We start from the raw sequence: 24,600 nt of genomic DNA, 5'->3' as shown, positions 1-24,600 counted from the left end.
AGTTAAGAGAGATTAACCAAGATGGCGGAGTAGAAGGACGTGCTCTCACTCCCTCTTGCGAGAGCACCAGAATCACAACTGGCTGCTGGACAATCATTGACAGGAAGACCCTGGACTTCACCAAGGAGGACACCCCACGTCCAAGGACAGAGGAGAAGCCACAGTGAGACGGTAGGAGGGGCTCAATCAGAGTAAAATCAAATCCCATAACTGCTGGGTGGGTGACTCACAGACTGGCGAACACTTATACCACAGAAGTCCACCCACTGGAGTGAAGGTTCTGAGCCCCACCTCAGGCTTCCCAACCTGGGGGTCCGGCAAAGGGAGGAGGAATTCCTAGAGAATCAGACTTTGAAGTCTAGTGGGAATTGATTGCAGGACTGTGACAGGACTGGGGGAAACAGAGACCCCACTCTTGGAGGGCACACACAAAGTAATGTGTGCATCGGGACCCAGGGGAAGGAGCAGTGACCCTGGGGGAGACTGAACCAGACGTACCTGCTGGTGTTGGGGGGTCTCCTGCAGAGGCGAGTGGTGGCTCTGTTTCACCGTGGGGATAAGGACACTGGCAGCAGAGGTCCTGGGAAGTTCTCCTTGGCGTGAGCCCTCCCAGAGTCTGCCATTAACCCCACCAAAGAGCACGGGTAGGCTCCAGTGTTGGGTTGCCTCAGGCAAAACAACCAACAGGGAGGGAACCCAGCCCCACCCATCAACAGTCAAGTGGATTAAGGTTTTACTGGGCTCTGATCGCCACAGCAACAGGGAGGGAACCCAGCCCCACCCATCAACAGTCAAGTGGATTAAGGTTTTACTGAGCTCTGACCGCCACAGCAACAGTCAGCTCTACCCACCACCAGAGCCTCCCATCAAGCCTCTTAGATAGCCTCAACCACCAGAGGGCAGACAACAGAAGCAAGAAAAACTACAATCCTGCAGCCTGTGGACCAAAAACCACAGTTACAGAAAGACAGAGAAGATGAAAAGGCAGAGGGCTATGTACCAGATGAAGGAACAAGAAAAAACCCCAGAAAAACAATTAAATGAAGTGGAGATAGGCAACCTTCCAGAAAAAGAATTCAGAATAATGATAGTGAAGATGATCCAGGACCTCGGAATAAGAATGGAGGCAAAGATTGAGAAGATGCAAGAAATGATTAACAAAGACCTAGAAGAATTAAAGAACAAACAAACAGAGATGACCAATACAATAACTGAAATGAAAACTACACTAGAAGGAATCAATAGCAGAATAACTGAGGCAGAAGAACGGATAAGTGACCTGGAAGACAGAATGGTGGAATTCACTGCTGCGGAACAGACTAAAGAAAAAAGAATAAAAAGAAATGAAGACAGCCTAAGAGACCTCTGGGACAACATTAAACGCAACAACATTCGCATTATAGGGGTCCCAGAAGGAGAAGAGAGAGAGAAAGGACCAGAGAAAATATTTGAAGAGATTATAATCGAAAACTTCCCTAACATGGGAAAGGAAATAGCCACCCAAGTCCAGGAAGCGCAGAGAGTCCCATACAGAATAAACCCAAGGAGAAACACATCGAGACACATAGTAATCAAAGTGGCAAAAATTAAAGACAAAGAAAAATTATTGAAAGCAGCAAGGGAAAAACGACAAATAACATACAAGGGAACCCCCATAAGGTTAACAGCTGATTTCTCAGCAGAAACTCTGCAAGCCAGAAGGGAGTGGCATGAAATACTTAAAGTGATGAAAGGGAAGAACCTACAACCAAGATTACTCTACCCAGCAAGGATCTCATTTAGATTTGATGGAGAAATCAAAAGCTTTACAGACAAGCAAAAGCTAAGAGAATTCAGCACCACCAAACCAGCTCTACAACAAATGCTAAAGGAACTTCTCTAAGTGGGAAACACAAGAGAAGAAAAGGACCTACAAAAACAAACCCAAAACAATTAAGAAAATGGTCATAGGAACATACATATCGATAATTACCTTAAACGTGAATGGATTAAATGCCCCAACCAAAAGACATAGACTGGCTGAATGGATACAAAAACAAGACCCATATATATGCTGTCTACAAGAGACCCACTTCAGACCTAGGGACACATACAGACTGAAAGTGAGGGGATGGAAAAAGATATTCCATGCAAATGGAAATCAAAAGAAAGCTGGAGTAGCTATACTCATATCAGATAAAATAGACTTTAAAATAAAGAATGTTACAAGAGACAAGGAAGGACACTACATAATGATCCAGGGATCAATCCAAGAAGAAGATATAACAATTATAAATATATATGCACCCAACATAGGAGCACCTCAATACATAAGGCAACTGCTAACAGCTATAAAAGAGGAAATCGACAGTAACACAATAATAGTGGGGGACTTTAACACCTCACTTACACCAATGGACAGATCATCCAAAATGAAAATAAATAAGGAAACAGAAGCTTTAAATGACACAATAGACCAGATAGATTTAATTGATATATATAGGACATTCCATCCAAAAACGGCAGATTACACGTTCTTCTCAAGTGCACACGGAACATTCTCCAGGATAGATCACATCTTGGGTCACAAATCAAGCCTCAGTAAATTTAAGAAAATTGAAATCATATCAAGCATCTTTTCTGACCACAACGCTATGAGATTAGAAATGAATTACAGGGAAAAAAACGTAAAAAAGACAAACACATGGAGGCTAAACAATACGTTACTAAATAACCAAGAGATCACTGAAGAAATCAAACAGGAAATAAAAAAATACCTAGAGACAAATGACAATGAAAACACGACGACCCAAAACCTATGGGATGCAGCAAAAGCGGTTCTAAGAGGGAAGTTTATAGCTATACAAGCCTACCTAAAGAAACAAGAAAAATCTCAAGTAAACAATCTAACTTTACACCTAAAGAAACTAGAGAAAGAAGAACAAACAAAACCCAAAGTTAGCAGAAGGAAAGAAATCATAAAGATCAGAGCAGAAATAAATGAAATAGAAACAAAGAAAACAATAGCAAAGATCAATAAAACTAAAAGTTGGTTCTTTGAGAAGATAAACAAAATTGATAAGCCATTAGCCAGACTCATCAAGAAAAAGAGGGAGAGGACTCAAATCAATAAAATCAGAAATGAAAAAGGAGAAGTTACAACAGACACCGCAGAAATACAAAACATCCTAAGAGACTACTACAAGCAACTTTATGCCAATAAAATGGACAACCTGGAAGAAATGGACAAATTCTTAGAAAGGTATAACCTTCCAAGACTGAACCAGGAAGAAACAGAAAATATCAACAGACCAATCACAAGTAATGAAATTGAAACTGTGATTAAAAATCTTCCAACAAACAAAAGTCCAGGACCAGATGGCTTCACAGGTGAATTCTATCAAACATTTAGAGAAGAGCTAACACCCATCCTTCTCAAACTCTTCCAAAAAATTGCAGAGGAAGGAACTCTCCCAAACTCATTCTATGAGGCCACCATCACCCTGATACCAAAACCAGACAAAGACACTACAAAAAAAGAAAATTACAGACCAATATCACTGATGAATATAGATGCAAAAATCCTCAACAAAATACTAGCAAACAGAATCCAACAACACATTAAAAGGATCATACACCACGATCAAGTGGGATTTATCCCAGGGATGCAAGGATTCTTCAATATACGCAAATCAATCAATGTGATACACCATATTAACAAATTGAAGAATAAAACCCATATGATCATCTCAATAGATGCAGAAAAAGCTTTTGACAAAATTCAACACCCATTTCTGATAAAAACTCTCCAGAAAGTGGGCATAGAGGGAACCTACCTCAACATAATAAAGGCCATATATGACAAACCCACAGCAAACATCATTCTCAATGGTGAAAAACTGAAAGCATTTCCTCTAAGATCAGGAACGAGACAAGGATGTCCACTCTCACCACTATTATTCAACATAGTTCTGGAAGTCCTAGCCACGGCAATCAGAGAAGAAAAAGAAATAAAAGGAATACAAATTGGAAAAGAAGAAGTAAAACTGTCACTGTTTGCGGATGACATGATACTATACATAGAGAATCCTAAAACTGCCACCAGAAAACTGCTAGAGCTAATTAATGAATATGGTAAAGTTGCAGGTTACAAAATTAATGCACAGAAATCTCTTGCATTCCTATACACTAATGATGAAAAATCTGAAAGAGAAATTATGGAAACACTCCCATTTACCATTGCAACAAAAAGAATAAAATACCTAGGAATAAACCTACCTAGGGAGACAAAAGACCTGTATGCAGAAAACTATAAGACACTGATGAAAGAAATTAAAGATGATACCAACAGATGGAGAGATATACCATGTTCTTGGATTGGAAGAATCAACATTGTGAAAATGAGTATACTACCCAAAGCAATCTACAGATTCAATGCAATCCCTATCAAATTACCAATGGCATTTTTTACGGAGCTAGAACAAATCATCTTAAAATTTGTATGGAGACACAAAAGACCCCGAATAGCCAAAGCAGTCTTGAGGCAAAAAAATGGAGCTGGAGGAATCAGACTCCCTGACTTCAGACTATACTACAAAGCTACAGTAATCAAGACAATATGGTACTGGCACAAAAACAGAAACATAGATCAATGGAACAAGATAGAAAGCCCAGAGATTAACCCACGCACCTATGGTCAACTAATCTATGACAAAGGAGGCAAAGATATACAATGGAGAAAAGACAGTCTCTTCAATAAGTGGTGCTGGGAAAACTGGACAGCCACATGTAAAAGAATGAAATTAGAATACTCCCTAACACCATACACAAAAATAAACTCAAAATGGATTAGAGACCTAAATATAAGACTGGACACTATAAAACTCTTAGAGGAAAACATAGGAAGAACACTCTTTGACATAAATCACAGCAAGATCTTTTTCGATCCACCTCCTAGAGTAATGGAAATAAAAACAAAAATAAACAAGTGGGACCTAATGAAACTTCAAAGCTTTTGCACAGCAAAGGAAACCATAAACAAGACGAAAAGACAACCCTCAGAATGGGAGAAAATATTTGCAAATGAATCAACGGACAAAGGATTAATCTCCAAAATATATAAACAGCTCATTCAGCTCAATATCAAAGAAACAAACACCCCAATCCAAAAATGGGCAGAAGACCTAAATAGACATTTCTCCAAAGAAGACATACAGACGGCCACGAAGCACATGAAAAGATGCTCAACATCACTAATTATTAGAGAAATGCAAATCAAAACTACAATGAGGTATCACCTCACTCCTGTTAGAATGGGCATCATCAGAAAATCTACAAACAACAAATGCTGGAGAGGGTGTGGAGAAAAGGGAACCCTCTTGCACTGTTGGTGGGAATGTAAATTGATACAGCCACTATGGAGAACAATATGGAGGTTCCTTAAAAAACTAAAAATAGAATTACCATATGACCCAGCAATCCCACTACTGGGCATATACCCAGAGAAAACCGTAATTCAAAAAGACACGTGCACCCGAATGTTCATTGCAGCACTATTTACAATAGCCAGGTCATGGAAGCAACCTAAATGCCCATCAACAGACGAATGGATAAAGAAGTTGTGGTACATATATACGATGGAATATTATTCAGCCATAAAAAGGAACGAAATTGAGTCATTTGTTGAGAAGTGGATGGATCTAGAGACTGTCATACAGAGTGAAGTAAGTCAGAAAGAGAAAAACAAATATCGTATGTTAATGCATGTATGTGGAACGTAGAAAAATGGTACAGATGAGCCAGTTTGCAGGGCAGAAGTTGAGACACAGATGTAGAGAATGGACATATGGACACCAAGGGGGGAAAACTGCGATGAGGTGGGGATGGTGATGTGCTGAATTGGGCGATTGGGATTGACATGTATACACTGATGTGTATAAAACTGATGCCTAATAAGAACCTGCAGTATAAAAAAACAAACAAAACAACTAATACTAAACTTTCATTGGGTTATTTGTATGGAAATATGTTAATATAAATGTTTCAGACATTACATGAAATTTCTAAAAATCTTATATTTGTATTTGTATGGAAATATGTATGGAAATATGTTAATATAAATGTTTCAGACATTACAGGAAATTTCTAAAAATCTTATATTTGTATTTGTATGGAAATATGTATGGAAATATGTTAATATAAATGTTTCAGACATTACATGAAATTTCTAAAAAAAAAAAAAAAAAAAGCAAGTTAAAAAAAAAAAGTTAACCGGCTTTTTTTAAAAAAAACCATAAAAAGCTTTCATAACCTCTAATAATAAAAACATTAAACAAGTGATAAATAGGCAAAGACATGGACAGCTCACAAAATTAGAAATATAGTTAGCAAACAAACTTATGAAAACACACTCAACAAAAGCTTGGTTTTATGTATCAATAGTGCCTGTTACCACATAGAGAGAAATGAAGGCAAACGATTGAACAGATGGAACCAGAAACGAAGAGAGACAGCATATAATGCTAGCATTAATGCATTAATGAAGAACAGAAGTCACAAAATTGAGGTTTAGTTGATCAGAAATAAGGGAAAGTTTAATCACGGAGAATTTTTAGAGGAGGTAAATTAAAAAAACAAAAACACAGAATAACTTCGACTCTAAAATGAGAATCTCTCAGTCTTAAATTTCCACTGTGACTTTTTTTTTTTTACTGTTACATAAGTTTCAGGTGTACAACACTATAATTCAATATTTGTATATACACTACACAGTGATCACCCCCAAAAGCCTACTTACCATCTGTCACCATACAACTGACCCTCTTCACCCCTTTCACCCACTCCCCCAGCCCCCTTCCCCTCTTGTGACCACAGATCTGTCACTTCAAAAAAATTTCTCAACTTCACTGATATGTGACTCCTTATCTGTAAGATATATGGTTCCTTTTCTTTGAAAATCACATGGAGAGTTGTTTTATAAGATACTTAGATGAAAGAAGCAAAACAACGGCAAATAATACTTTCTCCTACACAGGTAACACAAAGTAAAATTTCCAGTTTTCAGCTTGCCGCCTTTTCCCTTTGCCGTGTAAGCATCCTCTGTAGCTGGGGGAAGGTGCTGGTAAATGCTTAACGATGGCCTCTCCAGGGGTGGGGTCGAGACGAACCGATTGGTAGTGTTTGCCCATTTCCCTGGAATAGATACTCCCCACACAGGGAACGTCAAGCTCCTGGCGTGACTTCACGGACCACGGAGCTGGAAAGAGACGCAGCTATCTCCACACCACTATATGTCTATGTATGATACGTATGTGCTATACATGTATAGTATATCACTATATAGCATTTGTACCATACAGACACAATGGCCATCTCAAGAAGATGGATGACAGTAAAATGTGGTACTATACTAGGAAATGATGAGTTTTGAGGGTTTTATTTTTAATATAACTAAGTTTATATAATTTAATTTTTATTGATGCCTGTATTTAGCAATTGGCCTGCTAAACTCCTGACGATGTAACAACCTGCTCTCACAGAGTAAGACTTTCAAGACTGTGACAGCATCCAGTCAAGGGTGGTGCCCTGTGCGTCTGCGTAGGACGTGCGTAGCTGACCCTGCTTCTTCTCTCGCTCTTTCCCTGCTGTCTTCCTCATAACCACTCCAGGACAACCCCAACTAGCTGGTAGCCCAAACTACCTGCAGACCAAGGCACCGAGTCCAGCAGCTGTAACAGCTCCAGGCAGAAGCAGGCAGGTCCTACCAACAGGAGGTGGGCCAGGGGTGGGTCTGCACTTCAGATAACCTTCCCCGGTGGTCTCACTGCCAACCACAGCCAACAACTGAACACACCGTTTTTGCTTTCATGTTATTTCCTAATGTGTTTCCATCATGGACTTAACAACCTTCATGTCGATATAGGGCCTTAAAAAGTCTGCTGCAAAAGCAGCACTTTTGAAGAAGTACTCAGAGGAGCACCTCTCCAGTCCCCTCAGCTAAGCCGCTACTTCTGGGTCTCTGACCCACGGGGAACTGGCATACACTAGGGAGCCAGGCCCCCAGCACACAGTAAACTGGTCCGAGTGTGGCTTAAAGGTGGAAATGCACGTTGGGAATGCTGCCTTTGAGTGCAAGGAAGCAAATCATAGTGATAATAGACCACCACTTTCCGTTTATTTCCACGGCCAAAAGACTGACAGGCGGGAAGTTTTCAAGAGTTTCTGCATTTGAAAAGGGATAGAAGTGCAGGAAAATCTGACAGAAGTGGGCCCAGAGTTGCAAACCTGCTCAAAGGCAGGCCTCTCTCTAGTTAGATCTGGACTGATTGCTTTAGAGATGGCCAGGACACTGGCTTCGCCTCGTGATTGTCTAGTTCATACAGTTGAAAACCTATTTGCTCTAACGTTTTTCAGAGGATTTGTATTCTTCAAGTTTTCCATGTTTCCCTAGAAAGCCTGAGAAAATGCTCTGGGATGTCCAAGAAGCAAGTGTGCTGTAGGATGGTGTTTCTCAAAATCAGTTTGTGGGGTCACCTCCTTCAAAACCACGACTGAATGAAAAGCTCTGGAGTTGACCCTCAGGAACCTGAATGTTGAACACACCCCACAATGATGACTGTTCATGCTGAAGCTGGAGAACCTCTGGTAGAGTGGAGAGAACAGCAGTGCCAGAGTTCAGATCTCAGCGGCTCTCCCACTAATGAGTTTGGCCACTTTCCACAGGTTACTAACATTCCTGAGCTTCAATTACCTGTTAATTAAAAGAGCAAAATAATATCCACCTCACAGAGTTGTTGTGAAGATGAATGGGGCCAATTCAGGTCAAGGCCCAGCCCGCCAGGCCTAAGAAAGGAGGAGACGGGAAATTCCCTCTAGTCACCATGCCTCACACCTGGAGAGGGCAGACCTGCCAGCCTATCAAAGATGCAGCAAGGAGGCTCCTTGCAATATTCAGCATCCCAATCATAGAATACGAATTCACTCCAGAGGGCTAAGAACAGTCATGCCCGGGAGCTGCTCTGATGCCCCGGAGCCTCAGGACGGGGGTGCCCCAAGGACCATCCTTTCGTATACATACGAAATCTTGCAACCATGACTCCCACAGATGGGAGATTCCACTGAGGAGGCTAATGGGACAGCTGTGGTCTTCTTCACAAAGGGCCTGTCATCACAATGGCCAGCCTTCCTGACCCTACACTTGGCTTTGTTCCTTGGAGTTGCTGGTTCCTGAGTCCGATTGCCCTTCAACATCACGGCCCTTGGCGTCTGGTCTTGTGCTTTTGTTGCCTCTGGGCACTTGGCTTTGGTGCACAGACTAAGTTGCAGAGTGGTGAGGAACACTGAATCTTCCCTCTGCCATGGAGGGAACAATAGTCCCAACAAGTATGTGTTTGCCTTTTTTGGATCTAACTTTAAAAATAGATGTAGCGTTTTACCCTTAATAAGCTGAGGTCTATACAATGCTTTTAACATCCAACTGCAGGAAATACATCTATTAGTGGTACGGGAAACATACCTATTAGTCTGGAGGTTTTTCTCGTTTGGGAGATACAATGCACACACTAATTTTAATTAATTCAGAATTTGTTTGAGAGAATTTCAAGCAGATATCTGGTATATAGATGGGGTCCAATAAATGTTTCCTACATTGAATGGAGTTTAATTTCTAATCTGGGAGACACCAGGCCTGCAGACTGTGGGCACAGAGTGCAGACTTGTCCTGTGGGGCATGCAGGTCTCCCCCGAGTGGAGGGAGCTTGCCCTAGGAGAAGGACCTAAGCATGACCCAGCTCAGCTTTCAAGAGGCTTCTGGGAGCGTGTTTTCTCTTTAGACTGGGCTGGGGGGCTGGGGGCACGAGGCAAGTTGTTTCAGTTCTCACAGGCTCCACTTATTGTCTCCTCTGTCCATAGAGACACTAATACCTGACCTATTTCAGAGTTGTTTTGAGTTTAAAAGAAAATCAATACATATAGCCCTCCAAGAAAGAAAGAAACAACACACCATAAATAAGATACAAGCTAAGCTGTGTTTCCTTTCTCGCTGTCAGGTAAGACAAAGATGTTGAGTTTCTTCCCACACTCGACCTGGGAGCAGGAGGGCTGCTTGCTGAGGGTCCCTTGCTGGGACATGTTTGCAGTTTTCTTTCTGAGGCTGTCAGAAGTTGTCTTGCATTCAGAGGGGGGCAGAATTGGGACATCTGAAGCCTTCCATTCGGCCCTCAAAGCTGGCAGCCCTCTTACAAAGTGAAAACATTATAAAAAGCCCAGATGATCTCATAAGTCTTTCCTACCTCTGAAACAGATGGTGTGATTCACATACATTTGACATAAACGTACCAGGGTTGTGATGATTTGCCTCATTATGTTCAGTGGAAGAGTGGATTAATAAGCAATAATATGGTGACAATGTAAAGCATGACCTCTGATTAAAACAGAAGGTGGGAGTGGGTTGTTTCATGGTGAAAGCAACGCACTATGACTCAAGGCTCTGAATTTCTAATCACAGATCTGTAACCTTGTATGTGGCATCAGGACGCTTGCTAGAGGCTTGCTAGAGGCCTTAATTTGTACGTGCAGGCCACCCATCCCTAACAGCCTTGTAATAAGTCCTTCCTCTGAGGACAGTGTGGGTGGTAATTAATGGTTAATAATACTAAAGAGAGAGCCATCAGTAAAGACTGCCAAATGCCCAGGATGCCTTAGACAGTATTCAGACTATTAGCTGGAGCTGCTAGAAAAATGCAAATCCCACACTGCTTTTCCCCTTCCGCTCAACCATCTACCCAGGCCAGTGCTATCCAATGGACTTTCTGCAAAGAAGGGAATATTTTCTATTTACTCTGTCCAGCAGCAGGTACCACTTGTGGCTATTGAGCACTTGAACTATGGCTGGAGAAGCTTAGGAACTAAATTTTACATTTGATTTAATTGTAATTAATTAAAATGTCTACATAAATAGCCACAGGTGGGTAGTGGCTGCCATACTGGACAGCACAGCTGTAGCCAGTTCAAACCTCTTCAAAGCATCTGCACCAAGGTGAGGTTGAGACAGTAGTAAAAAGTAAATGGACTAATTAGTCAGTCTTTGTGTTCAAAAGAGGTTTTATTTCCTCTCTCTTTTTTTTTTTTCTTTCAAGTTGTTGGGAGGAGTGGCTGAAACCTGAGTCTGAAGGGAGAGATGACCCCCGCCCCACTCCCCCTGATACAAAAACTTTCCCCATACTTTGGTGGTGTTATTTCCCTCTCTTTCCATGGGTATTCAAATGAGAAGGCTTCTAAACTCATGAACAAAAAATTATGCTAGACTGTTTTACTCTAAAGCAAAAACTCTTCTATACTAACCAGAGAAAATAACCAGTAAGGTAAGTTTCAAGATAAACATCAGCTTCGCTCTTTACTATTATTCTCGGATCACCTCCAAGGAGACCTACAGAAGCACAAGCAATGTCCTACCGTGGATGGCTGCCTGTCACAATCGGCTTTGGCCTCCCCGGCCCCCAGCTCTAGCTCCACACCCCTGCCCCACTAGACGCGTCAACTGATAACCAGAGTCGAATTCACAGACAAAAGTGTCATCTCCCATTCCCTCCAGACATAGGGTGTCTTTTCTTTTTTGCCTCTTTCATGTAAATTCTGTGGCAGGAAACCCTGCAGGACCTCAGGTGCAAAGCCTTGCCTTGTGATGGCTCCTTGCTGCCCTTCCGGCAGCATTCCCACGCCCTGCACGAGAGGGGTTTGAACAGACCGTGGCTGCTCTCCCTAGTCTATGCCCTCACCCTTGGAGTGAACTCACTCAGAGCCTACATGGTTTAAAGAATTTATTCTTCCTGCACACCTTACCTTATCATTGCCCTGTCTTTGGTACATTTTTTTTCTTTCCCCGAATGGTGCATTCCTCAGGTATTCTAAGCTTGAATAATGGAATAGGGGTTCGGTCACTGTAATTCTCTCATGCAAGGCCCAGCCGAATGTCAGATGCAATTAGGGGCTTAATTAGGGGCTATTGATACTTCATGATAACGGATAAAAGACTATTAGACTCAATGGGGTTTTTTTTTTTAATAGCTTTGGGATTTTAAGGTACTTTTCAGTTCAACATAATCCAGGAAACAGTATCTTTAGCCCTGCTAGGATCCACTGAGGGGAGTGGGTCAGGCTTGGTTATTTTTTATTTTGCAGGACCTGAGAATCGGTCATGTATTTTTCAGGTTGACGTCATGATGATTTGAAGGTTAGGGCAACAGCCTTGAACTGAGGGGGCAGGGGAGGAAGAAAGATGGCATGATAAAGATATTGTTGGACCTTGTTTCCTCAACAGTGAAATGGAAAGAGAATAAAAATGCTTATTCATGAAATAGTCAGAGTGCCCTGCTAAAGACCAGTAAATAAGACTATCACGACTGTGTGAGGAACTTTGCAGCTTATCAAGCTGGGAACCAGGTGAAAGTAAAGTGCATGATGAATAATGGCTCATTACAGCCATGCTTCCACCCATCCCCCCCATCTTCTAGCTTATCTCCTTGGATGGATATTTTCCAAAGAGATTATTTTGAAATAGAAAACCATTCATTCTGCTCCCAAATTCATCCTCAGCTGAAAGACTAAAGTGTAACTAAATAGAAATTTAATTAAAATTTAATGCTAAACTAGTAAAAATACTCCCTCTTTTCCAAGTTAAAAAATCTAAAATAAACAATAAAGCAGTGATTCTCAAAGTGAGGTTCTTGCATCAGCTGCAGCAGCAGCACCTGGGGAGCTGACAGAAATGTAAATTCTTGGGCCCCACCCCAGACCTGCTAGAGCAGCCAGCCTGCGGGTGGGACCCAGCAATCTGTTTTACAAAAAACCTCCATGTGATTTTGCAGGAACATTTGAGAACGGCTGCTTTAAACCAAATGGTGGAATCACCAAAACTATTCTTTTTTTTTTTAACATCTTTATTGGAGTATAATTGCTTTACAATGGTGTATTAATTTCTGCTTTATAACAAAGTGAATCAGCTATACGTAGACATATGTCCCCCACCAAAACTATTCTTTTCAATGTTTTGCTAAATTGTACTAAATGAGAATCTCCAAAATGTCAATTTTTCTGAATTCTACAAATAAGGTTTGACTGAGCACTAGACAGGTCCAGCCAATGAATAATCCCTAGCTCTGAGTTCTAACAGTCCTGCACGTTGGGCTACCTGGGATCTGATCAAGCCTCCCCTATGCTCCCTGGGAGGCGCTGGGGCAGGGCAGGCGGGCGCTTCTGAGCTGAGACACACATGCTTATCTGCTTCCTGGTGGGAGGTGGAGGGGTTTCTAAAGGGGCAAGGAGGGGGGCCGGTGATACTGAAACTCTATGAATTTTCCATCATTTCTTTTTTGGAACGGGAACAAACATTTAGTACTTTTCAATCACTACTTCACATATAACAGTCAAAAGAAAGACAGTGCCTACAAATAGGGCATCTTTGTCGATAATTGCTTGTCAGCTGCACTAAGTTGCTCGTCCCTCACTGTGAGTACGGGTGATGACAGAGTGCACGCCTAGATAACTCCCCGCCCATGTGTCTGTCTGCTCATTTTATAGATCCTCAATCCTCAATCACACCGCTCATTTGCCAGTACCTTTCAGGCACAGACATCTGGCTTTGCCTGGTCCTCTCCTATTCCTCCACAACCACCCTCAAGATTGTGAGGGGAATTATTAAGACTTTATTGTCCAAACGATCCAAAGGCTTTCGAATTTCTATTTGATAACAGTGTTTGCTCAGGTAACCTAGTCTTTGTGTGCCCCAAGAACACAAGGACAGAAAAGCACCAGATGTACCACTGCATTTTATCATATTTTTCACCACAAGAAAAACCTCCATCCTGAGAAAATTGGAAACGCAAACTCTCCTCAGTAACTTTTCTTGCTTTAAATCGCACTTCTCATCACGACCTATTACACCCACATAGTCATGTGCCATAGGCGCTGCACAGTCTCCAACATTTCAAAGGCTCAAGAGCTATTTTTAAACCCCAAATGCAATCTAGGTTGCTATTCTATAACGCACTTTTTAAGGAAGAACAAAGTAAGAGAGCGATTTTTATGCATGTGGGCAGTTCGCCAACTCACCGAAAGATTGAACACAGCTGTCGATGAGATCGTCCAGGCTGGCTCCTTTGGCTAAATGTCCCAGAGACACCATCATTCGGAACTGGGTGATCTGGGCCAGGCTGGGATGGGAGGGGAGGGGGCTGCTGGAGGGCTTCCCCTCTAGTCTTGCTTTAGGGGCTGCTCTGCAGCCATGAGGTTTCCTGGGGAAAGAGAAAAGGCGGGGAGAGTAGAGCGGCCAGGGGCTGACCACACTGCTCTGCAGGCAGACTGAAGAGGAAAGGAGTAGAGATAAGACAATTAATCCCAGGAGTTGGGCTGATAAGACATACCCCTCCCACTTGGTAAAGGCACCACACGGACTGGTTAGCTGTTAAAGAGACATCTCTCACACTAATAGCAAGGTGAGACTTCAGGGTTGCAACAAACAGGGCTCCTCAGCCTGGGCTTAGGATTGCTTTGGCCTGCTTTCTCCAGTTCCCGAAAGGAAGAGGCAGACGCAAGACTATTCTTGGCAGTTTTTAGCTCCTAGCAATAAATTTTTATTTTAGCCCTGAGACCACTGACTTGGGTCTTAAGAATTGTTTAAGTTTGGTCTCATCTTCAGCTAAATTCATTCCTCTTGAGCAACACCAGAGTTACTGGAGAAAGTCAGGTGGCCTCAGAAACATCTTTAAGGATTTTGGGGGAGAAGGCAAAGACCGAGGACCCGCGTGCAGGGGGTGAGGGTTATGGGGGCGGTGTTTAGATTTTAAGCTAGCCCTGTCTTTTTCACAAATCTTGGTTGGTTCTAAGATTCTGTTTTTCATTACTGATAATCATTCTGAGTCATTTTTATGATTAAACATTATCCTATCAAGTCCTTACTGATTATGAGAGCTTTATTCCAGAAGTGAATACAAAAGGACAAGTCTGAATCTGGAAATGGCTTTACAGCCCAACAGGTCACCTTCCTCCACTTTCACTTAGCTTTACCTTTGGTCATGACCTCATCAGTGTAACTCAAGTTGTTTGCAAAATGATATCAGTAGGTTAATTAAGCATTTTATTTTTCCTTCCATTAAAAAAATAAACATAACATACAGAGACATATCTATCATCTTTGAAGGTTTACTAGTGATAGGTGTTGTTGCTGATAACTCCTTTGAGTATATTCTCCTCTCCTTACTGTGGCTTTGGCTATTTCATGTTTATTACCAAAGAGGAGATGAAGAAAAGAAATATACCGGAGATCCATAACTTTAACTAACCACTATATATTTGATAAACACATGATGGCATTAATTAATCATAAGTACTTATCCTATGAGCAACACATGTGTGATAGGCCAGAGAGGACCAGTGAGATAGTCTGTGAAGGTACTTTGCAAACTGTAAAACATACTCATTATATGTTAGTTGTTGTAGTATGAAGGTGATCTGGAAGTTCCTTAATACAAAAATCTAGTTGAAGAATCAGAACCAGACCAAGAAAAGATAACTCTATAAATCTTAAATAACTGTCCTGTGAGTGTCAAGGGCAAGACGTGTGATGTTCTCAGAGGAGGGAAAACCAGTTCTAAGTGGAGTGTTGAGGAAAGCTTCTCGACAAGATGTAACCTCACTCAGAAGGAGCTGAAGAAGTACTCAGATCAAAATAAAATGCTAGGGCACACATGGATTTTGGGAAACCACCCTGTTAAAAAGACAGTGGGACCACTTAGTACAAAGCCAGACTAGTGAAGGGAACACCCTGACCTTCGAGTTCCCTTTCAAAGTAGCTCCAGAATGCTGGTCTGGCATTGGCTGCTGCCATCTGTTCCAACCTAGGATGGGCTCAGTGAAATCCAATCAGAAACTGGCTCTTGGGAATCTGCTAAGCCAAGGCAGTGATTTCTGAAAGATCAGGTTGGTGTTACAGGACTTGATCAAGTTTCTGGACATTACTGATTTTTACCCAGGCCCTGTGATAGCCCCAAGATCAGATCAGCATCTGAAAATGAAAGAAAATAATGGTCACCCTGAATTGAGTACCTTTGATATGGCAGGCTCTGGGCTGGGGATTTACATGGTCTTTAAAGCTTACAGCCCAGAGAGATGTTATCTCCATTTCACGATGTTGAAACTGAGTCTAAAAGAGGCTAAATGACATAGACAAGGTTGTAGAACTCATACGTACTTGATCTGGGATTTGTACTTGGCACCTCTCTGGTTTGGTTTAATAAATATTTACCGTGCCTGGGACTATGCACCTTTCACTACATCAGAATTAGCAAGAGGAGCTGAAAAGGTCAATTCAACTTAAGACAAAAGTAAAATCCTCCAAAAGCATAGCTGATAACATAAAGGCTGAATCTTGGGTCCTACTTCTTTTTCAGGTCCCCAAAAGTCCTCAGACCCCAGAGCTAGATGGCCCCTCCATGGTCATTCTCCAAGCCCTTCCCCCATGCATGTGGAGGTCTGGGCTGGGAAGGGCAATGTGACTGGGCACCAGTGCAGAGCCAGGTAGAAGCCAAGCCTCCTGTGTCCATGCCATGCTCCCTTCCCTCCGCAGAAGCAGTGAGGACTCTCTAAACCTGGCACTGGTTGTCCAGTGTTGGGATAAGTCAGCTTTTGGCCTTAGCTGCTGCCTCTTCACCATTAAGACCTCTACCCAAGGCAGACTTGGGAAAGATGAAAACAAAGTCTTTCTTGTTAGAAGCCTCTTTTTCTCTTAGGCCTCCCATATTACTTCTCCTTAGCCCCAAGAGAAGAGGCCACGGCAACTGGAGGCTGTCTCCACACACAGCTCTTCCCGCTGGGGCCGGGATGTCGGTGTCTACCTCTGTCTCTCATCTGGCCAATCCAGGGAAAATTCCATTTTCTCCCTCAGTTGGTAGCATCAACTATTCAGGACTCCAAAAACTGCCCTGGCTCTAAGTCTGGCAATGTTTCCTAGTGTCACCTGTAGGGGAAACCACTTTGGTGCAGGAGGTGATTCTCAGAGGTAGATGCTTTTATCGGAACTAGGAGGGACTGGTAAAATACAAGCAGAAAGAATGAACTTGAAGGGAGTATTGAGGGGACGGGGAAGGGAGGGTGAGATGCAGTCGGGGGGAGGCCGCTGAGACTCAGAGGGCTTGGGCAGGAGAAACCAGGGAGAAGAGAAACTGCTAAAACCCAAATGGCATCCTGAGAGGTCAGGAAGATGGGGGTTATGTGCACCATAAACTAGGAAGCTGGGCAATTTTGCTGTGGAGTCTCTTGACTGGCTGCTATGTGACAAACCTTTAAATCGTTCTCTTCTGGTGAAATGGCTGTAGATAAGGATTTATAAAATGCTTTATTTTAGACATAGAATGAATTCACCTCTAAGTCTGCAAAGGCATATGTATTTTTAAAGGAAAGTAGGCAAATGTCTCCTCACCAGCTCCCTCAAGTATTAAAAAAAAAAAAAAAAAAGCGCCCTAGAGAAACAACTTGAAAGTGTTTCCTGAGGCTAAAACTTGCTAAGGCCCCATCCAGTTTGCTGAAGGAGACTGTCAAAACTCTGAAGTGGTTCAGGTGCAATCCACTCCAGCCTCAGGTATCTCAGTGGAGGTCACAATTTCGGGTTGAACTTTTCATGAAATCCAGCCCAGAAGAGTAAGGGATGAAATGGACAAGGGGAACGAACGGAAGCTTCCACAACTTTCTTTGCAGTGGAAGATGGCTTTTATTGGTTTCTAGTGAGGATTTCTTCCAGTCCTGTCCTCTCCCCGTTCCCGTAATACAGACTCAGTTGAATGTACTGAAGCTCCTCCTCTCAGTCCGGTGCAAGGCAAAGTGCTGGACCTTCACGGTACAGGACGGGGTGGGGGAGGGCATAAAGGACCAAGAACTTTTAGATCCATAAGGTCCAGCAGGGCAACGCTTCCTGCCTCGACTGGGCACGGCCAGGAGCAACAGAGTCTGTGTGGATGGAGGTGGGAAGAGCACAGCTTTCCCGGCCCTATGCTGAGCCCAGGCCGTTGCCAGGCAGTTGTCCAGTTCCGGCCCTTTGGGGGACAAACTCAAAGTTGCCTGGCCCCTCCAGGCCTCCTTCTCCTGCCAATAGCTTTTTCACTCACGGTCACTTTTCCTTCATCTTCTGTCACCCCCAAGACCCTCCTAAAACATGTCTCTAGGATCACGGTGGGTGGAGGCGAGTGCAGGTTTCCACCCAGGTGGTTATGTGGCTCACTGACCCCTGTGCACTCCTGGCAAAGGCAGCTGGCCTTCTGGGTCCGGCCCGACGTCCGCAGGGCCGGACGGGCCGCCAGGTGGCGCTGCCGGAGCTGCGGCAGGTGCAGGGGGCGCGGAAAGTCCGCGAGTGGGAGTTCCAGGGACCCGGCGCCGGGGGACCAGGTCGCTAAGCGCGATTCCGGGGCTCGCCGGGCCAACTCTGGCCGCGCGTCCGCACAGCCCGGCTCCCTCCCCAGTCCGTCGGGCGAGACGCGCAGGGCGCTCCGGGCTCGTCCGTCCCTCGCGCCCGTCTCCCCCCGACTTCGGCCGAGACTTCGGCCGAGACCCCGACCGGCCGCCGCTGCCGCCCGCACCCCGGGACCGCAACTTCCCGGAGGAGGCGGTGCCGTGCCGGCCCCCCCACTTCCCATCCCGGCGAGGTCCTGGGGCCGCGCGCGCTGTGGCCCCCGCCCCAAGAAAGGAAACGGACGCCCCTACTCACCGCGGAGCTTCTCTCGCTTTGCCCAAGGTGCCCATGGCCGCGGCCGCGCTCCAGGAGCCGCCTCACCCAGCGCGGCGGGACGGGCTCGGCGGGGTGCGACGCATCGCCACCACCGCCTGCCGGGCCCCTCCGTCCCGGCCTCCTCGCCCAGGACGCCCGACCGCGGCGAACCCGCAGGCACAAACTTTGTGTGAGCGCGCCCCCTCGCCCTCCTCCTTGCGCGCGCGCGCGCACACACGCCCGCTCCAACCACCTGACAAGCGCTGATGTTATCGCCGAGGAAATGTGTGGCGCTGTTCAGCTCTTCCCCGAAACCGGCCCCCATTACTCGGTAGTCCCCGGAGGCCTGCGCCTCCCTCCAACCTCGCCTTTCACCCTTGGCGGCTACTTCTCCCGGCCCGTGGCTGAAGACGGAAGCGGAGCTGGAAGGGCGGGGAGGCTCCAGGTGCCCTGGATATCACCAAACCAGCGCCAGGAGAGGGGTTGGGAGCCGGGGGAAACCGGCTTCACCTGGCGGCTCCCGGGGCAACAGCCGCCCCCCACCCTGCTCCCGCCTTCCCGAATTTCAGTCCAGTCTCCCGAAGACCCCTCGTGCCCTCGCAGGCCTCTCTGGTATATATCAGAGCGCAGAGTTGGGGGTGGGGTAAAGAACGAATACACGGTTGTGGGTCCGCCTTAGCCTGTGCCTTTGGGAGTCTTGTTGGTAGCAATTAACAAGACTGGTCTGGAGATACGTGCTCGGCACGCTGCGGGAGGCAGCGAGTGTGCAGGTGCGCTGCAGATCAGGCGGGACACAGCTGCCTGGCGTCTGTGGATATGGGAGAGAGGGGGTCAGGGCTGGGGAGGACTTTCTGACGGCAGATCTGGTCAGAAATGGCTGCCTACCCCTGCTTGCCGAAAAGATAGTGGTAACAGCAGTAACTAATGTTGACTGAGTGCCTTGTGCTAAGTGCTTTCTGTACATTCCTCATGTACGCCGCCTCCCCCCAAAACCAAGAGGTCACTGTTTTAAAGATGAAATAAATGAAGGGTTAGAGAATAATATGCTTCCCATCACACAACTAGTACACAGCAGAGAGAACCACAACCTGGGCTGAGATCTGGCTGACTCCCTGTAATCGCTGTGGGATTGTCCTAATAACATACCCATTTATCAGTGTCACATGCTCTAACTCTAGTCACATTAGTAAGTCCCTTCCCAGCCATAATGTTCTGGACCTTAAAGCCTCATACGTATATGCCACCTTATCCTAAACACAACAAACAAACAGTCCAAGATAGCTTACAAAGGTGTGTAACTCACAAAAAGAAGTGTATGAAATGAAAAGTGAAAATTAAAGTACATAAAATGGAGCCAGAAATGAATTTTTTTTAATGCATTCCATAGAGTCCAAAACACTTGCTCCAAGTGGGACCGAAGATTTGTCTCCTGGATTTCTAGCAGTCATGTTCAAAAGGGAAGCCTTGTCTAAAATTCAATTTCTGTCACATGCAAGACAAAAAAAAAAAAAAATTGCTCAAGAGAAGATCAACTCTTTTCATCCTGAGAGCGGTAAGAAATTTCTCCAGAGAATCCTCATGAACATTGTGTAATAGAACCAAGTCCTCGGTCACAGCCATACACATAGAAGGAACATTTGGATATTTAATAAATATTAAATTATGACACTCTTCCAGACTTACACTTTATATGCATATGTATACATGCCAAATGGATAAACACGTACCTTTATATAAATGCATAAATATATGTAAATGTGTTTAGATAGGCTACTGGGTGTATACACACAATACTGAACACAGTTGCAGGCGGTTGTATGCAGCTATACACCTGCAGTTCATTACGTAATAAGTATAGAAATGATTAGCTATTAGTTCATTCGAGAAACAAGTCTTGTGAGTCTTGCTGAGTTTTCTAAAGAAAGAGGCCTGCTTCTACCTAGGAAGCTTCTTCCTCTCAGGCTTCCTGAGAGCTCTGCATTCCACTTGCACCTGATTGGGTTTCTGGGCCCAGCTGAACTCTTTGAAGAGGCTTATCTGGCTGTTCCTACTTGAGCAATTTGTCTTTTCCAAACACCTAAAAAATTAGAAGTTAGCTCCATCTCTTTCTTCATCTTCTGCCATGTGGTTAGTCTCCATGGTGCTGAGACACCTCTGACCTCAGGAACAAAGTGCTCCTTCTTTTCTCTTGTTCTCTTACCCTCTTTTCTGCTTCTCCAAACTCTTTGATAGGCAGTAGTCAATGTCTCTGTAACAGTTGAGAAAGGCTGGGGACCACTGTCGTCTTCTGCTCACCCTTTGGGTAAGGTCATTCCTTGGGACCCTTTCTCTGTTATTCTTTCTTCTTTCAACCAGGGGCTCTTAACTGATATCCCCAGACCTTTTACTTGGCTTTTTGGTGAGTATCTGCGAAGCCTCTGCAACTAAAAATACCTGTTTTCATCAGATTTTCTAAATGATCCACTACTCAAAGCCGGTGGGGTTTTTTTTTTCAAATTAGGTGTTTTTAATTTCTTCCATGACTTCAACAGGACCCAAATGACTCCCATGTATGAATATCTAACCTTGATATCTAACATCCCAAACCATATTTCCAACTGGTCGCCTCCCCGAATCGTCCCCCAGGGCTTCCTCTCCATCTCCACGGCCACATGTCTTGGCCCCAGTTATCTCTGAACCTGAACATGTGTCATAGCCTCATAAATGGCCTCCCTAGTTGTAGAACCTCCTCTTCTCTGATCCTTTTTTCACGTTGTTTTCAGAATTACCTGATCATGTCATTTCTTTGCTTCCAAACCGCCAAGGAATTCTCCAGTTGCCTACAGAATAAACTACAAACTTCTTAACGTTGCTCACCTTCACAACTAACCTTACCTGTCCAGCCTGGCCTCCAGCCATGCCCTCCCAGGCACCTGACCTCTTAGGTTGTGACTTGGTCACTGCTGGTAATTGCTGTGCCCTGTGCCCTCACAAGCCTCTTGCCCTTGCTTGTGTATTTCCTTCCGCCTGCCATCTCTTTTCACCTAGATGCACACAGGCACAGTTATACCAAATGCATAGCAGACTGGCAAGTCGCCCCAGAGGGCACACGCAGGGCTGCCTTCCAGGGGCAGGGGGTGCAAACCCACCTTGCAGAATCTGCTTGAGGACTGGTTATGCTTGGAGTACCTATTGGCCACCACAGCTTCCACTCTGTGGTCTAACATTTTTTCATCCATTTGAGATACATTCACTGGGTCCCTACTTAGTGTCAGATGCTGTCCTTGGCATTGAGAATCTGCCAGAGAACATGACAGGTAAGAGCCCTGTTCACATGAGCTTACGTGTCTAATAAACAGACGAGTCCAAATATGCTAGGATGTTATACCCTGATTTCCAGGAGCTGCCACCGCAGAGTCGGGTTACCCCCGCTCTCATGGGGACACCATGGGGTATTCCGGTTGAGGCACCCATATGGACCAATGAGGACAAAGCTGCCACATTTAGGGACACACAGCTCCACGGGAGAGTGAAGAGAGATGGAGAGAGAAAAGGAGGGGGGGGATGTGGCCCCCTCCTTTCCTCTCCTGCTGAGTGCCGCTCCTGTTTCTGAGACAGGGAGGACTGGCCTCATTACTTTATTATTGTGACTGGCCATCCCACACTGAACACTGTACATCCCTGCTGCCGCTCACCATGGACCAAAGCTAGAGAAACTGCCCACGTGAGAAGCAGCCACTTTTGCTCCGGGCCTGTAGTTTGGGGGCTTATGGTTGGACTCCTGCATGTTTCTTTGTCCTTGGCATCTTCTTATGGAGGCAGCCCATGCCTCTTGGGGAGTCTCTCTGTCTGTGGGCCAGCTCTTCTGGAGAGCGTTCTACCTCCTTAAGGTACCCCCAGGATTCTCTAAAGGGAATTTGATGAATGTCATAGAAATGGTACTTTAAGATATCCATTCTTGTTTTCAGCTGAAGGATGCTGCTCGTCTCTGTTGAAGCCCCTTCTCAGGGACCCTCTCTCCGCCACAGGTCATATTTCTTTACATCATGGAGCCCATATGTTTTGATTTTGGAATTGTTTTAGGATATTAACAAACAAAGAGAAATACATGTTGTCTCATGGCTTTTGCTCTCAGTGAGATGGGGGGGTCCCTGGAAGACTTTGAACAGAGGAGGGAAGGGATCTGACTTCTGCTTTACAGGGTCCGGCTGCTGAGTTCCAAAGTGACTCATGGGAAGTAAGGGCGGGAGGTTCTCTGTGGAAGTGGCCTTCATAATGTCCAACTCCTGGGTCTGCCCGGTCGGTGGCTTTCCAACAGTTTTGAATATTACTCCGTGGTGAGAAGTGTAACATCACATTTTACACCCTGTGACTCAGATGTACATGTCAAACTGAAACACAAGCTGTGTGAAACAGGATCCTTTCAAATCTTTTTTTTTTTTAATGACATTAAAAAACAAATGTTGGTCAGGACCCTCAAAATTGATCCATTAGTAGGTTGGGATCATAGTTTACAAAATACAGCTCTACGGCTACCTCTCATGATGATAATAGATCTCAGTAGTTATCTCTGGAAAAGGGGAACTAGGTGGCTCTGAGTACGGGGAATCTTGCTTTTCATTTTTTCCCCTTCTGTAACTTTTATTTTTGTATTGTGTGCAAGCATTTAGTCCATCAATGAATCCTATTTTGAATCATTCTGGCATAGAACTTCTTGCTTTCTGATTCTGGCCCGAATAGCTTTAAAAAACCAGAAGCTGGGGCCAGAAAAGGTAAGGTGTCGGTGAATCTGCTTTGTTCAAGTTTATCAAAAAATATCAAACAGTATGTTTTTCACAAATATTTGGGAGGCAGAATGGCACAGTAGTTCAAAGTGTGAGCTCTAGAGTTAGACTGATTTTGAATCTCAGCCCTCATGCTTCCTAGTAATGTGACCCTGAGCAAGTTAACTTTTCTAAGCCTCAGTTTCCATGTCTGTAAAAATGGGTACAAACAAGGCCTACCTCATGCAACTTTGCTAATGATTATATGACATGGTCTATGCCTGGCACGTAGCAACCACTGCGGACACATTAATGTTTTGAGTGCCAGGTTGTGGGCACACGAGGTGAATGTTTTGGTAAACTAGTAAGTGCTATGCAATCACATCCAAGGGACACCTGCCCTAGTCTCGGTTGATGGGGAGCCGACTTCTCAGAGGAAGTGAGGTGTGGGTTAAGATGTAAAGGATGAGACGAACAGCTCACTAGCCAAAGAGAAGTGAGGGAAGAGGAGAGGCGAGGCCCGTGTTTCAGAGACGAGGAAGATGCAGAGGTAAAGAAGAAGCAGAGCAGAGTGCTTTGCTGAACTACACACAGGAACTTTGATTCTCCCCACCCTCTGCCAATACATAAATAAGGTTCTCAAGTCTGACTTAATCTTAGTTTGCCTTTGCAGAATCTGAGACGCTTCTCACTTTGAAGGGTTCCCCATGAGCACCTTGAGTCCCTCGCTCCACTTTAGATGTGATTCAATTAACGCCACTTCCCAAGATAGCCTCTGGGTGCTTGAGCTGAGCGCTGCTGGAGAGAGGGCTGAGTTAATTACCATTCAACACTGAGCTTTTCAAATGGCTGCGTTGCAATCAGAACAGCAACAATTTAAAAGCTAAAACTAGTTTAGTAATGCAACCGCTATTTTTAAAACTCCTATTGTGCACCTAGCACCACCCTAGCACTAATACTACTTAATCATTTAACACCTACAAAGACACGGGTAAAAGCTCGAAAAAAACCCAGTTAATAGAAAGATTCAAGTGGCCTGGACCAGTCAAAGGATGTGGTTTTCTGAGTACAAAAACTGTTTAATATGCATTCAAAAAAGTACTGTGATAAGCATAGTATTAAAATGAAAAC

At 44.4% G+C, this 24,600-nt stretch overlaps 1 protein-coding gene across 3 annotated transcripts in view; it reads right to left on the bottom strand.

Moving 5' to 3' along the window:
* The window catches only part of RASGRP1 (RAS guanyl releasing protein 1), a 204,428-nt gene that overhangs the window by 64,748 nt on the left and 115,080 nt on the right, over positions 1–24,600 (bottom strand). The window contains exons 1-2 of one of the 3 annotated variants that reach the window (XM_007180424.2): positions 18,728–18,957; positions 14,086–14,267 (exon numbers count right to left, since the gene is read on the bottom strand). In XM_007180424.2, the coding sequence (XP_007180486.1) occupies positions 14,086–14,267; positions 18,728–18,762 (217 nt within the window). In that variant the 5' untranslated portion in view covers positions 18,763–18,957. Of the gene's footprint in view, positions 1–14,085; positions 14,268–18,727; positions 18,958–24,600 lie in introns of those variants that run through there. The other 2 variants (XM_007180423.2, XM_057544518.1) reach the window with 2 other exon arrangements.

Source organism: Balaenoptera acutorostrata, chromosome 3 (assembly GCF_949987535.1).
Source record: "Balaenoptera acutorostrata chromosome 3, mBalAcu1.1, whole genome shotgun sequence".
NCBI lineage: Eukaryota > Metazoa > Chordata > Mammalia > Artiodactyla > Balaenopteridae > Balaenoptera > Balaenoptera acutorostrata.
This window is presented reverse-complemented; position numbering and strand designations above follow the sequence as displayed.